We start from the raw sequence: 12,972 nt of genomic DNA, 5'->3' as shown, positions 1-12,972 counted from the left end.
CACACGCACATACACGCTCGTGCACACACACACACACACACACACACACACACACACACACACACACACACACACACAAACACATACACACAGACAGACAGACAGACAGACACACACACACACACACACACACACACACACACACACACACACACACACACACACACACACACACACATGCGGGCGCACGCGATCGCCGTGTAAGAACATAAAGGTGTGGCTATATGGATAGGAGGGCACTTAGTGGCACACACGCACATACAGCTATATGCACCCATACACACACTGGTCGATTATTATGATATACGGTACATGCATAAGCACACGTACACAATTCCTCCTCCCTCCTCATCTCCTTTTCCAGTTTCTCCTTCCTCTCCCCTATTCTGTTCAATTCCGTCTTCCTCTAACCTCTAGCCATCCCAGTTTCCTATCCTTGTCTTTATCTGATAAATCAGTTTTTTTAGTTTAACCTTCCCTATACCAAACAGCCACGAAAGGACCAACAGGTATGTTGCTGTTTGCTTTCCTTTGTAACCCTTCGTCATGTTATACAGTGTAACCTAGCCTCACCTAACCTAACCTAACCAAATATAACGTAACCCATATAAATATAAGCTAGCCCATCCCCTCTCCTTCCTCTTTCCTATCCTCTCTTTCTTCTTCCATCTTCGCCTCTCCAGCCCTCATCTTACCCTTTCCTCTCAGGCCGCCAATCCCCTCTCATCCCCAAGTAATCCTCATTAATCCCAAAGGCTTTAGTTCCACTCCGACGCCTCCCCAATCAAGAACCCTGGTGCAATGTTATGATTTTTATATTAAGTTGTGTGCACCCTATAAGAACATAAGAACATAAGAAGAGAGGATAACTGCAGTAGGCCGGTTGGCCCATGCTAGGCAGCTCCTAGAAAAGTAACTGAGCTCTTAGCAAGAGATAAGGTTTGCAACGATGAAGGCTCTCCCCCGACCTCCAAGCCCTCCAGCCGAATCCGGCAGGAAATAGAAGGAACACCACGCTGTATAGAAAAACTGGCGTGGACATATTATGGGAAAGTGTGAAAGAAAAAAAATAGACTATCACAGTGTAACCTGGAAAGGAAAACGAATGAATTAGTACTGGTTATGAGATTTTTTTTATACCCACCCCACATGTGTCATATGCTTATCCAGCCTATGCTTAAAACTCTCAATGGAGGGGACAGCAACTAGGTAGCTCATTCCATTCGTCTACTACTCTATGGCTAAACCAATTTCTACATATTTCCTTACTAAAACGGAATGTGTCTAGTTTGAAACCATTACTTCTAGTTCTATTCTGTATGCTCACTTTAAGTACCTTGCTAATATCTCCCTTATTTATTCCTTTCATCCACTTAAACGCCTCAATTAAGTCTCTCCTTACTCTACTCCTTACTTGTGAATGCAGATTTAGTTTTTTTAGTCTTTCATATGAAAGGTTCCCGAACATCATTTTTGTCATTCTTCTCTGTACATTTTCTGAAATGATATCCATTAAATGCGCAGCGTAGTCTAAATGTGGCCTTACTAATGCTAGATAAAGTTGCTATATTACTTTAGATGTACTATTGCTCACAATCCTAGGACCCTATTTGCTTTATTTCTCGCATTAATACACTGTTGTCATGGTTTGCGGTCTTTACTAACCATAACTCCTAGGTTTCTTTCGCATTCCAATTTACTAATTTGTTATCTATGTAGTGTTTAGTATCTACAGTGGTCTTGCCTATACGACAAGAACTTTACATTTTCAATATTTAATTCTATTTGCCAGTTTTTAGACCATTTGAACAATATGTCGAAGTCCTTTTGTAAGTTAAGGCAATCGTCAGTTGAGTTAATGATACGCCCTATTTTTGTGTCATTGGCAAATTTGCTAATACTGCTACCGATTCCTATGTCTACATCATATATATATATATATATATATATATATATATATATATATATATATATATATATATATATATATATATATATATATATATATATATATATATATATATGTGTGTGTGTGTGTGTGTGTGTGTGTAATAAATAATAAGGTACTGATCCCTGTGGTACACCATTAGTTACTCATCCCGAATCCGACCTAGTTCCATTTATTAATACTCTCTGCTTTCGTCTCTTCAGACAGGATTCTACGTATTTAAGATATCGCCGTCTATATCGTGTGCTCGAACCTTTCTAACTAGCCTTTGTGTGGGACCCTATCAAAAGCTTTGTTAGATTCCAAATAAACAATATTGTAAGCTGTAAATGGCGGGGGACAGGGCGACTTGGAGGCGATATGTTTGTGGCCACCCCAAACGGGATTGAGGCGTCTGGCAATAGATAGATAGATAGATAATAAGCTGTATCGCTATCTACTGCCTCATTGGCCTCCGAGAAGACTGACAACAAGTTTCTGAGTCAGGATCGTCCTTGCCTGAATCCGTGCTGACTTTCTCTTTTAAGAATAAATCTTCGTAAGTGTTCCCAAATCTTATTTGCCAGAACTGATTCCAGCATTTTTCTTACTATTGACGTTAGGTTTATCGGACGATAATTCGACGCAGATGCTTAATTATCTTTTTTTTTTTTTTTTTTTTTTTTTTTGGCGCTACTTTTGCGATCTTCCACGCCTCTGGAACTTCTGAATTTAAAGAATCATTTAATAACGTTAGAAGTGGCTGACAGTATTCTTCTTTGGTTTGTTTTATAATTTTTGCATATATATTGTCCAGACCTGACGACTACTTATTAATTTCTTTTAGTACGTCCTCCTTACTAAGGGTTATTTTACTGAGAATATTGTCCGAATTATCATAGTAAATATCTGCTGCTTGGGGGACCAGGTCTTGATTTTCCATGTTAAGTAGTGATACGAAATAATAATTTAGGACAGAGCGCATTTCTTCACTCATTCAATCATTAAACAGTTCACATCAATATCAGTGCGAATACCGAAGTGGTGTGCGTATAAATATATATATATATATATATATATATATATATATATATATATATATATGTGTGTGTGTGTGTGTATGTATGTATTTATGTATGTATGTATGCATGTATATATGTATGTATGTATGTATGTATATATGTATGTATGTTTGTTTGTTTGTTTATATGTATGTATGCATATATGTAGTGGTTAGCTTGGAAACGCCTGATATGGACGGGCAAATCTGCTATACAGACACGTCCAAGTGGTGCTTCTCGGGTCCTGAGGGGGAACTGGTCGTTTGAGCTAGGGAACACCACTGTCTGTCAACTGTCCAGCCTACATAGACTGCTCCACACTAAAGTATAGGTGTGCAAAGCTTCGGCCTGCAGTATGAAAAATGTGTGGAAATTCGTTTTAAAGCAGCTGTGTTGTGTTCATGAGAAAGAGAATCTGCGTAATGTTGTCAATGAGGGATTCCAGCATGATGGAAACATGTGAGAATATAATAGTGGGAAAAAAAAAATCACTTCCGATAATATTTAACTGTCCCGGAGACTTATTTATCGAAAAAATTGGGTTGGAACCTTCATCAGTACGCGCCCTGGACACGAGACAATCAACCCTCTGACGTTTATGAGGTGGAATGTGAGCACAATGTTCACACCTGAGTCATAATCGTAAAGTCGGTGAGGGGTCTCTTGTTTCACTGACTTTTACTGTTGTTTGGTGGTGAAGTTGGCGGTGCTGGTGGTCGTGTTGGTGGTGAGGGAGGGTGGTGATGACGGTGGTAAGGATGATGGTGGTTGGAGGTAGTGGTAATAATGGTGCTGATAGTGATGGCGGTGGTGGTAATGAGGGGAAGCTGGTGGCGAATGGTTGTGATGGTGGTGGTGCGGGTGAAAGTTAAGGATGGTGGTGCAGGTGGTCAGAGTAAAGATGAGGTCATGGAATTGATGGTGTAGGTGTAGTACTTAGGGTGAGGGATCTGAAAGTTGAATTAACTGGGCAATGGAGAATTATATCTTATTGTATTTCATTTCTTCAACTGTCATAATAATATTAAGTGAGACATTTAAAAGGTCACCAAACAAAACAGCTTCTGCTCACTCAGATTTTTCTTTTCTTCACGAAAGACAATTGTTGCTTGGGAATAAGGAATCTTAGGTGAAAACAGCGCGGCCCAGAATGGCGATTACTGGGCGAATTTTAAGCATAAAATGATATATTAACGAAGGCTTAACTCTCAGTCGTTACAGAGCTACACTCCCTGACAGTTTTATGGGTGAATTATGGGGAGGGCCTTTCCCGTGCATACCATAAGATCATCGACAATTGTACCTCCACAACCGCTGAGAAATTAATCCATCTTGATACGGCATTTAAAAACTTGAAATCATCTTAAAAACCACCTTAAGTCTGTCAGCTCTTGGGATACCCTGTATACTTATGCCAAAGATTCCTAATAAACGCACACAAACTCGCTAATACACATTCACATACGCCCAACTGGCAATACACAGGTTCACACATACTGTACTATACACTTCTTAGTAAAACACTCAAATCCACCCCCTCCCCACACACACATACTCACCTATACTCACACACCCGCACATCCACACCAACAGCCACGCACCCTCACCCATCTCCACATGCACACCCACAAACCCACACCAACACCCACACATCCACACGCGGACACTCCCACATACACCAGGACCAACACACCCACACTAGCATCAACACACAAACCCATACCCACATCCACATCCACACACCTATTACTCACACCCAAACCCACATCAACACCCATGCACCCACACCTACACCTACAGCAGAACCCATACACTCACACCCACACATACAGCAACATCCACACAAATTCCCACACATCCACACCTACACCAACACGAACGCCCACACAACCACACCCACACCCCTCCACATCAACACATCCTCACACCCCAAACCAACATACCCCACACCCACATCCACACCCACCCACCCACCCACCCACACACACACACACACACACACACACACACACACACACACACACACACACTCGCAAATCTCTATGCAAATATCCGGCCCCGCTAGCTAACTCGGTCACACAGAAATTGCAGAGAGAGAGAGAGAGAGAGAGAGAGAGAGAGGTGAGCATGAGCGTGATAGCCATGTTAGAGTGAGAATGGAAGCTCACTTGAGGCTATGGGTTGGAATTTAGGTCTGGAATTAAGAGCTGAGAATGAAAGACTGAATTTAATGACCTGAAATTAAGGGACAAGAGATAGAGAGAGAGAGAGAGAGAGGTTCCGCCCCATTATCTCTTCCATTCTCACTCTCTCTCTCTCTCTCTTTATCCCTTAATTTCTGGTCATTAGATCCAGCCTTTAATTCCCAGCCCTTAATTCCAGACCTAAATTCCAACCCTTTGCCTCAAGTGAGGTTCCATTCTCGCTCTAACAAGGCTATCACACCCATGCTCTCCTCTCTCTCTCTCTCGCTCCCCCCCCCTCCCTCTCTCTCTCTCTCTCTCTCTCTCTCGCCACTAAAACACCCTTTGTGGTCTACATCTCTCGAGTGACTAGGTTTATACTTGTCATTTCCATTCCCGCTCTCACACTTTTTCATTCTCTCCTTCACTCCTCCTTTCATTCACTCCCTCATTCATGCCTTCATTCCTTTCCCTCCTTCACACCTTCCCTCGTCCTTCCATCAATCATTCACTTGCTCACTCATTCCTTCCTTCCTTCCTTCTTTCACTCATTGCTACATTCACTCCCTTTCACTCCTTACCCAGAATGACACCTGAAGGTATTCTCTTCTTCATTCTTCTTGCATTCATTCCCTTCTTCACTCATTTCCTTTTTTGTGCATTCATTTATTCATTCTTTCATTTCCTCTTTCAGTGATCCTTCCTTCGGAGCCTACTCTCTCACGTTCCCTTTCGTCATTCTCTCTTCATCTCTTTCTCTCTCCCTCTCTCCTTCTTTCTTTTCTTCCTTCACACTCTCCCTCCCTTTCTCCTTCTACTTATTTTCTTGTTCCTGCCCTCCTTTACTCTATTCATTCATTTTTTCTTTCACTCATTCATTCCCTCCTTCAGTTTTCTTTCACTCAACCTCTCTCTCTCTCCCTTCTCTCCCTTACCCTCCTTTTTTCTCTCCCTCTCTCTATCTCCTACCTTCCTTTTTTTCTCTCTCCCTCTTTCCCTTCTACCCTCCCTTTCTCTCCCTTCCTCCTCTCCCTCTTATTCCCTCCCTTTCTCTCCCGCCCCGCTACCACTTTTCCCTCCATTCCTTCCCTTTCCCTCCTTCCCTCCCTTTCCCGCATCCACTAAGACACCTTTTGCTATCTCCTTCCCACGAGTGACTAGGTTTAACAGTATACTCGTTATCTTCCTGCTCTTTTCTTCCTCTTACTCTTTCCCTCCTTTCCTTTTCTCTCCCACCTTTCTTCTCTCTGTCATTTATTCTACCCTTTTCCCCATCATCGCCTTAGGACTACAAAGGCGAACCCCCCCCAAAAAAAAATAAATAAATAAATAAATAAAAGGAAGGTACCTAATGGACCTTTCAAGGATGTTTGTTGCAGAGAAGCCTTGGACTATGGTATCAATTATGTGAGTCTACGATGGTGATAGCAAAGTAGGGAGGCTCTCACTCCAGTCTTTCCAGCCGAAGCCCCTGGAAAAAAAGGTAAGATGTATTTCTTAGATGTTGTCATTTATACTGCCACTATATATACTGCTAGAAATGCCTGAGCCCAGTTAAAAAAACATTACTTTTTTTTTTCTTTACATTACCCGTATTTGTAAGGGAGTATAGTCTAGTTGCCAACATTTGTACGATCAACAAATATTAAGTTACTTTTCAGAAAATCTTCATCAATGTAATCCTTATCTTCTTCTTCTTCTTCTTATTATTATTATTATTATTATTATTATTATTATTATTATTGTTATTATTGATATTATTATTATTATTATTATTATTATACTATTATTATTATTATTTTCAGTATGAGTCAAAACAGGGTCCAAACCCGAATCTTGGGGTATTCCATTTTAACACTGATCCAGTCTGATGCATTCCATTAACCCTTATAATCCAATGAAATATTTCTTAATTATTCTTGTCTTATTTAGATGATGGTGTTTCGTGTATGAATGGTCTCCCGCCAATTTTTCTCATCCCACCCCACTTTGTATCTCTCTCCTCTTCCTTTTCATCTTTCCCTCATCATCATCTCTTCTCATATCTCCCTCCTCCTTCCTCATCTTCTTTCTCCTCTCCCTTCCCTTCTCTCCTTTCTCTCCCTTTCCCTCCCTCCACCTCTCACCGCCACTAAAACACCTTTTGCTACCTCCTTCCTCAAGTGACCAGGTTTATGTACGCCATTTCCATCCTGATTTCACTCCTCCATTCATGCATTCCCTGCTTCCCTCCTTCTCTCTTACCCTACCTCTATCTTCTTCTCTCCCTCCCTTCCTGTTCTTTCACACTTTCTATCTCTCTTTTTCCCGTACTCTTTCTCGCCATTTCAGCCCTGATTTCACTCATTCAGTCATTCCCTCCATCAATTCATTCCCTTCTTCACTCCTTCTTTACTTCGTCCTTCTCTTCAACTCTTTCCTAACTCTTCCTCTACTTCAGTATTCTCCTTTCCTTCCTCTCCTTGTTCCCCCCTTCATTTAATTATTCATTCATCCATTCACTCTTTTCTTCTTTCACTTTTTTCTTCCGTTAGTTCCGACATGCCTGGACACAATGAGTTTAACCCTTCATTTCTTGGCCATATTCTTACACCTGTACCCGCGAAGCGAAAATGGGTGTTATGTTCTGATCGGTGTGTGTGTGTGTGTTTGTGTGTGTGTGTGTGTGTGTGTGTGTGTGTGTGTGTGTGTGTGTGTGTGTGTGTGTGTGTGTGTGTGTGTGTGTGTGTGTGTGTGTGTGTGTGTGTGTGTGTGTGTGCGTGCGCGCGCTTGCGCGCGAGATGTGTGTGTGGGGGGGGTGGGGAGGACAGGCAAAATAATTCACAACTTTTAATTCTATTTTAAACGACGTTGGCGGAAGGGTTGAGAGTCAGCCAATTAACAAACCTATACTTTTAAAGCAATAGGCCAATGGTCAATGTTCAAAGAGCTAGGTCAAAGTTGACCGAACAAAATTAACTTAAACACTTTTTATCGAATTTGGACCAAACTTGGAAAGTATTGAGGGTATGTCAAAACTAAGTGATTCAGTTTTGAGAACAATAGGTCAAACGTCAAGGTCACTGGGTGAGGTCAGCTTATTGCCCATCCGATGAAGATCAAACTTTGAGGATGGGTTGAGGATAAGGCAAGAATAAAAGGATTCGATTTTGAGAGGGAATAAAAGCTTGTCAAAAGTCAAGGTGGCAAGAAAATGTTAAAGGCCTAGGTCGCAGAACAAGGTCAGCTCAAACATTTTTTGTCTGATTTAAACCAAACTTGGTGGAAGGGTTAAGTGTTAAGAACGAAAGGATTCAGATTTGAAAACAATCAGTCAAGGTCAAAGGTCGATCTGTGAGTGTGTTAACACTCTGATTTCGATCAAACTTGGTGGATATAGCTGAGGAACACCCGAAAGATTGACCTATTGCTTTTGAGAACAATACGTCAAAGATCAAGATCATTGGCTAGATTAACTTAAGCAGGCCTTATCAGATGAAGACCAAACTTATGGATGAGCTCAGGTTAAAACAAGGATAGAGATTCAATTTTGAAAACACTCAGATAGAAGGTCAAGCTGATAGGGATGGCTCAAATGTTATGGTCTCTGGTGAAAGTGAAAGGTAAGAGTTTTGATCTGATTTGATCCAAGGCTGGGGGGAGAGTGAAGAGTTAGGTAAGAATGAAGACATTTGAGAGTAATCTGTTGAAGGCCAAGTGCACAGGGCAAAGCCAAATATTCGGTTCTAATGCCAGTTATTGGGCGAGGGTGTTGCGCTCCAGATTGCTTCATTCAAAGTGGGAATGATCTGTTAGCAAACAGGTTTTTAAAGGTTGGATATAACCCCTACACTTCAAAAAATCTCTCCTACAGTGAAACGGCATTGTCTGGAGGCTGCAGGAAAATACACCATCGGCTTGAAGGTCTGTGTGATCCATATATACGTGCAACTCTCACTGTCTCTCCTCTCACACTCTTTTCGTGGGCAGGAGGGGAGAGAAAGGAAGAGGGAGGAGGAGGAGGGGATGAAAGAGAGGGGTGGAGGGCAGAGGGGGAGAGAGGAATAGAAAGGAGAGCACGCGGGGAGGAGCGAGGAGAAAGGGAAGGGAAGAGAGAAAAGAATGGAAAGGATAGATGAGGGAGGGAGGAGGGAAGAGAGGAATGGAGGGAAGGAAAGAGGCAGGGATAGAGAGAGGAAGGGATGGAGAAGAGGAAACTGGAAATTAGAAGGGAGGGAGGGAGGGAGGGAGGGAGGGAAGGATGGGAAGAGGAAGGGAGGGAAAGTCTTAAAGAAGGATTTTCTCAATGATCTGTGTAAGTCTCTCTCCTCTTACCTTTACCTTTCTCCCTCACTTTTTACTCTCTCTCTCTCTCTCTCTCTCTCTCTCTCTCTCTCTCTCTCTCTCCTGCCTTCCTTCACCTCCTCCTCTTCTTCTTCTTCCTCCTCCTCCTCCTCCTCCTCCTCTTCTTCTTCTTCTTCTTCTCCTTCTTCCTTACCGGTACCTTTTTTCAGATGCATGAAAGGAATATTAGGGAGTGTGATCTTCTTAGGAGCTCAAGTCGGCTTCTCCTTTCTTTTTCCTCTCACTTTCCTCCAATCTCTCTCTCTCTCTCTCTCTCTCTCTCTCTCTCTCTCTCTCTCCTCTCATTTATTCTAATTTCCTCTCCCCTCTCCTTATTCATCTCCTCCTCTTCCTCCTTTACATTTCCTCCACACCCCCGCACAACGTTCCCTTAGGCACAACAGTCCTCATATGCACCACCAGATGGCTCCACACACCCTCACACCGAACCGTCAATACTGAATTCTGTTAGGACTGCCCCACTTCGGACTTGTGTGATGGTACTTACGAGGGTGCTTTTATGGACATTTGGTGGAACCCGTGGACAATCGATGAAGCCTGTTTTAACCCCTGAACAATGGGAAACTCGGCTACTTTGAGCGGACTGAAATACCCTCGACATATGTTTCAGCAAAATGTGGAGTTCTTCTTGTTCTCACCAAGATGTTAACCGTGATCATCTTAAACATTTCTACTGCCCCAGGTGTTTCTTCAGCGTAGTGAAAGGTTTGTCGTTAACCGAAATAAAAATGTGAAGTAGGTAATTCACGGTCAAAGACTTAACCAGTGATCCAAAAGCTATTCACTGCTGTTCACTGTCTCACTTAACTCAGTCCAGATTTTTGGCCTTTGGTAGCTTTATTTCACGTACCTCAGTGTCAGAAATATACAACACTACAGCTCTATATCCTTTCCATATCAGTTCTTCGTGACTAGCATCCTATTATGATGTTAATGTACTCGTTACAATTTAGCATTTAGAGGCAGAAGTGGCAATTTTAGTCAAAGTTAATTAAAAAGTGAAAAGGATCGCTCTCGCAATTTTATGATCTTTCCTCACCATCAGTCCCCCGTGTCGTCCTCCTTCCCTCTGACATGGTGCCTAATATTTTGGCTATATCCCTGTCAGTCATGCTTAGTCGTTTAGAAAATGTGAAAGGAATCATGAGTATTTTCTTTTAAAATTCACTTCCTCATCATCTAACCCTTCCTCTGTCCCTTCTCTTTCCGATTCGTGAACATCTAGTCCTTCCTCTGCCCCTCTCCATCCTGTCTTGGCTCTCTTAGGACGGTGGAAGAAGTCATAATAATGTCGGTATCTTCTCTCAAAAAACACCTCATCATCTGTCCTTTCCCCTGCCCCCTCCCTTTTTTCTACTTTCACCATCTAATACTTCCTCCATCCCCAGTCCTTCTTTTCTTACCTCTCTTGGAAGCGTAGAAGGAAGTTATATGGTAATATCTTCTAAAATTCACTTCTTCACCGCATGATCATTCCTCCGCCCCCCTCCCCCTCCTTCCTTTCTTAGGGTGCTCGCAACCTAATTTTTCCTCCATCCCTCTCCTCTCATCCCTCCACATCCTCACCTTATAATCCTTCCACTGTTTCCCTCCTTCACCTCTCTCAGAAGCGTGGAAAGAGTCATCGGACGGTATCATGTAAAATTTACTTCCTTACATTCCGTTCCATTCTCCATCCTTCTCCCCTCATCCTGACACTTCCTCGCTCTTACCTCTCTTAGCAACGTGGAAGGAGTCATGTGGTGGTATTTTTTAAAACGTCACTTCCCCACCACCTAATTCTTCCCCCATCCTCCTCCTTTCTCCCTCACCTCTCTTAGAAGTGTAGAAGAATTTATACAATAGTATCTTTAAAATTCCCTTCCTCACTATCCAGTCATTCCAGTGTCCCCCTCCCTCACCTTTCTTACAAGCGTGGAAGGAGTCATAAGGCGACAGCTTTTCAACGAGGGACCTGAGTCGCTTCTAAATTCACTTCCTACCCATCTAACCTTTCCACCGTCCCCCTCCCTCCCTTTTCTTAGACGTGTGGAAAGTGTTATATGGTACCGTTTAAAATTCACGTCCTTAACACCTATTCCTTCCTCTGTCTCCTTTCTTACCTCTCTTCGACGCGTGGAATGAGTCATAGGGCGGTATCTTCTCAATGATGGGCCTGAGTCTGGTTCTGTCTAGGAGGTTCTGTCTGTTGATGCTGGCCACGGCGTACCTGAAGGCCGCCTCCTGCTTTACGTCGCCCTTATCAAACAGACCACCTGAAATGGAAAAAAAAAAAAAAAGGTAAACTCTCTCTCTCTCTCTCTCTCTCTCTCTCTCTCTCTCTCTCTCTCTCACATCGCCTTTATCAACCAGACCCTCTGGAATGGAACATAAGAGGCGAAGTTTAACACGTGAAATTGATACGAGGACTCCTGAGGATTATGGAGAGTTACAAGGAGTTACAAGGATAGCCCTTCAGACGAGCTTACCACTCATACCAAGGAGGTACCATGAATGAAATTGCCGGGTACACATAGTACTTCTACAACTGAAAGGTAAAACAAAATATGAAGGTTCTCCCATTCGCAGTACATACACGGAAAAGAGTGCAACCTTACCTGGGGGAAACAGGCAGGGATAGGAAATTTTACAGAAAGTTAGGAGGCATTCAGTCTATCACTAAATTTGGCCAAAGAAAAACTGCTCTAATCGTGTCTCTAATTGTCGAGAAACTGTAAACTACCTCTGCTGAAAGATGATTCCAGGGATTGGAGATCATGTACACTAGTTCCAAAAGTATTGCTCCTGAAGGAGACAATTATATCCTAAATAATCAGTAGGGCTCGTGATGTCCCCAGATAATTATTCTATTACCATCTGAGTATATTTATGATAACAGTACTGACTAGAATATATCACAAGCAAACGATATAATGCATCCTCATTAAAGTATCCGTGTGCACCAGTAGTTTTTGGAGCAAGTGAACATGAAGAAACTGCCTAATGTTTCTACAGCAGGTGGAAACGCTACGAGTCAAGCTTCTACACGTGGTTTCTCGTTGAGCTGGCAGTACTCGTAAGGTATATGTGTGCTGGCAGTCAGTGTTTTAAAATTCACCATGGATTCTCAAGACCTCAAGTAGCTGTCTGTGTGGACGCCTAGTTTCTACCGAAAAGAGGCCCAGAGCCTGCAGCCTTCTCTGATATTCCATGTGGTTGATGAATGGGACCAGTTTTCAGTTCGTACCTGGACTCATGGAACTGCGAAGCATATTGTAGACTCGGAGATAAACTGTCTTTTTATTTCTGTACCGATATTGCACTCTACAATTATAAGCTAAAAGCCTCTGTGATAAATTTTTCAATGTTTCAAAGCATTGTTTGGACAATGTGAGGTCACTGATGATTAGGATAAGTAAGTCTTTCTAAAAGTCAGTGATGCTGTTTACAATTTCTAACAGACAGTAGTTGGTGATGG

General features: G+C 42.4%; 1 protein-coding gene across 1 annotated transcript in view; it reads right to left on the bottom strand.

Moving 5' to 3' along the window:
* LOC145403737 (glutamate receptor ionotropic, kainate 2-like) overlaps positions 1-12,766 on the bottom strand; it is a 61,779-nt gene extending 49,013 nt beyond the window's left edge. Inside the window, exons 1-2 of the mRNA XM_080275417.1 lie at positions 12,742-12,766; positions 11,618-11,770 (exon numbers count right to left, since the gene is read on the bottom strand). Coding sequence (XP_080131543.1) covers positions 11,618-11,770; positions 12,742-12,766 — 178 coding nt within the window. The remainder of the gene's footprint in view (positions 1-11,617; positions 11,771-12,741) is intronic.
* Between the last annotated feature and the right edge of the window lie 206 nt (positions 12,767-12,972).

This window comes from Coenobita brevimanus, chromosome 61 (assembly GCF_032717465.1).
Source record: "Coenobita brevimanus isolate Jiangsu-jjx chromosome 61, ASM3271746v2, whole genome shotgun sequence".
Lineage (NCBI taxonomy): Eukaryota > Metazoa > Arthropoda > Malacostraca > Decapoda > Coenobitidae > Coenobita > Coenobita brevimanus.
The sequence above is the reverse complement of the archived record's forward strand: the minus strand, read 5'-3'. Positions and strand labels throughout refer to the sequence as shown.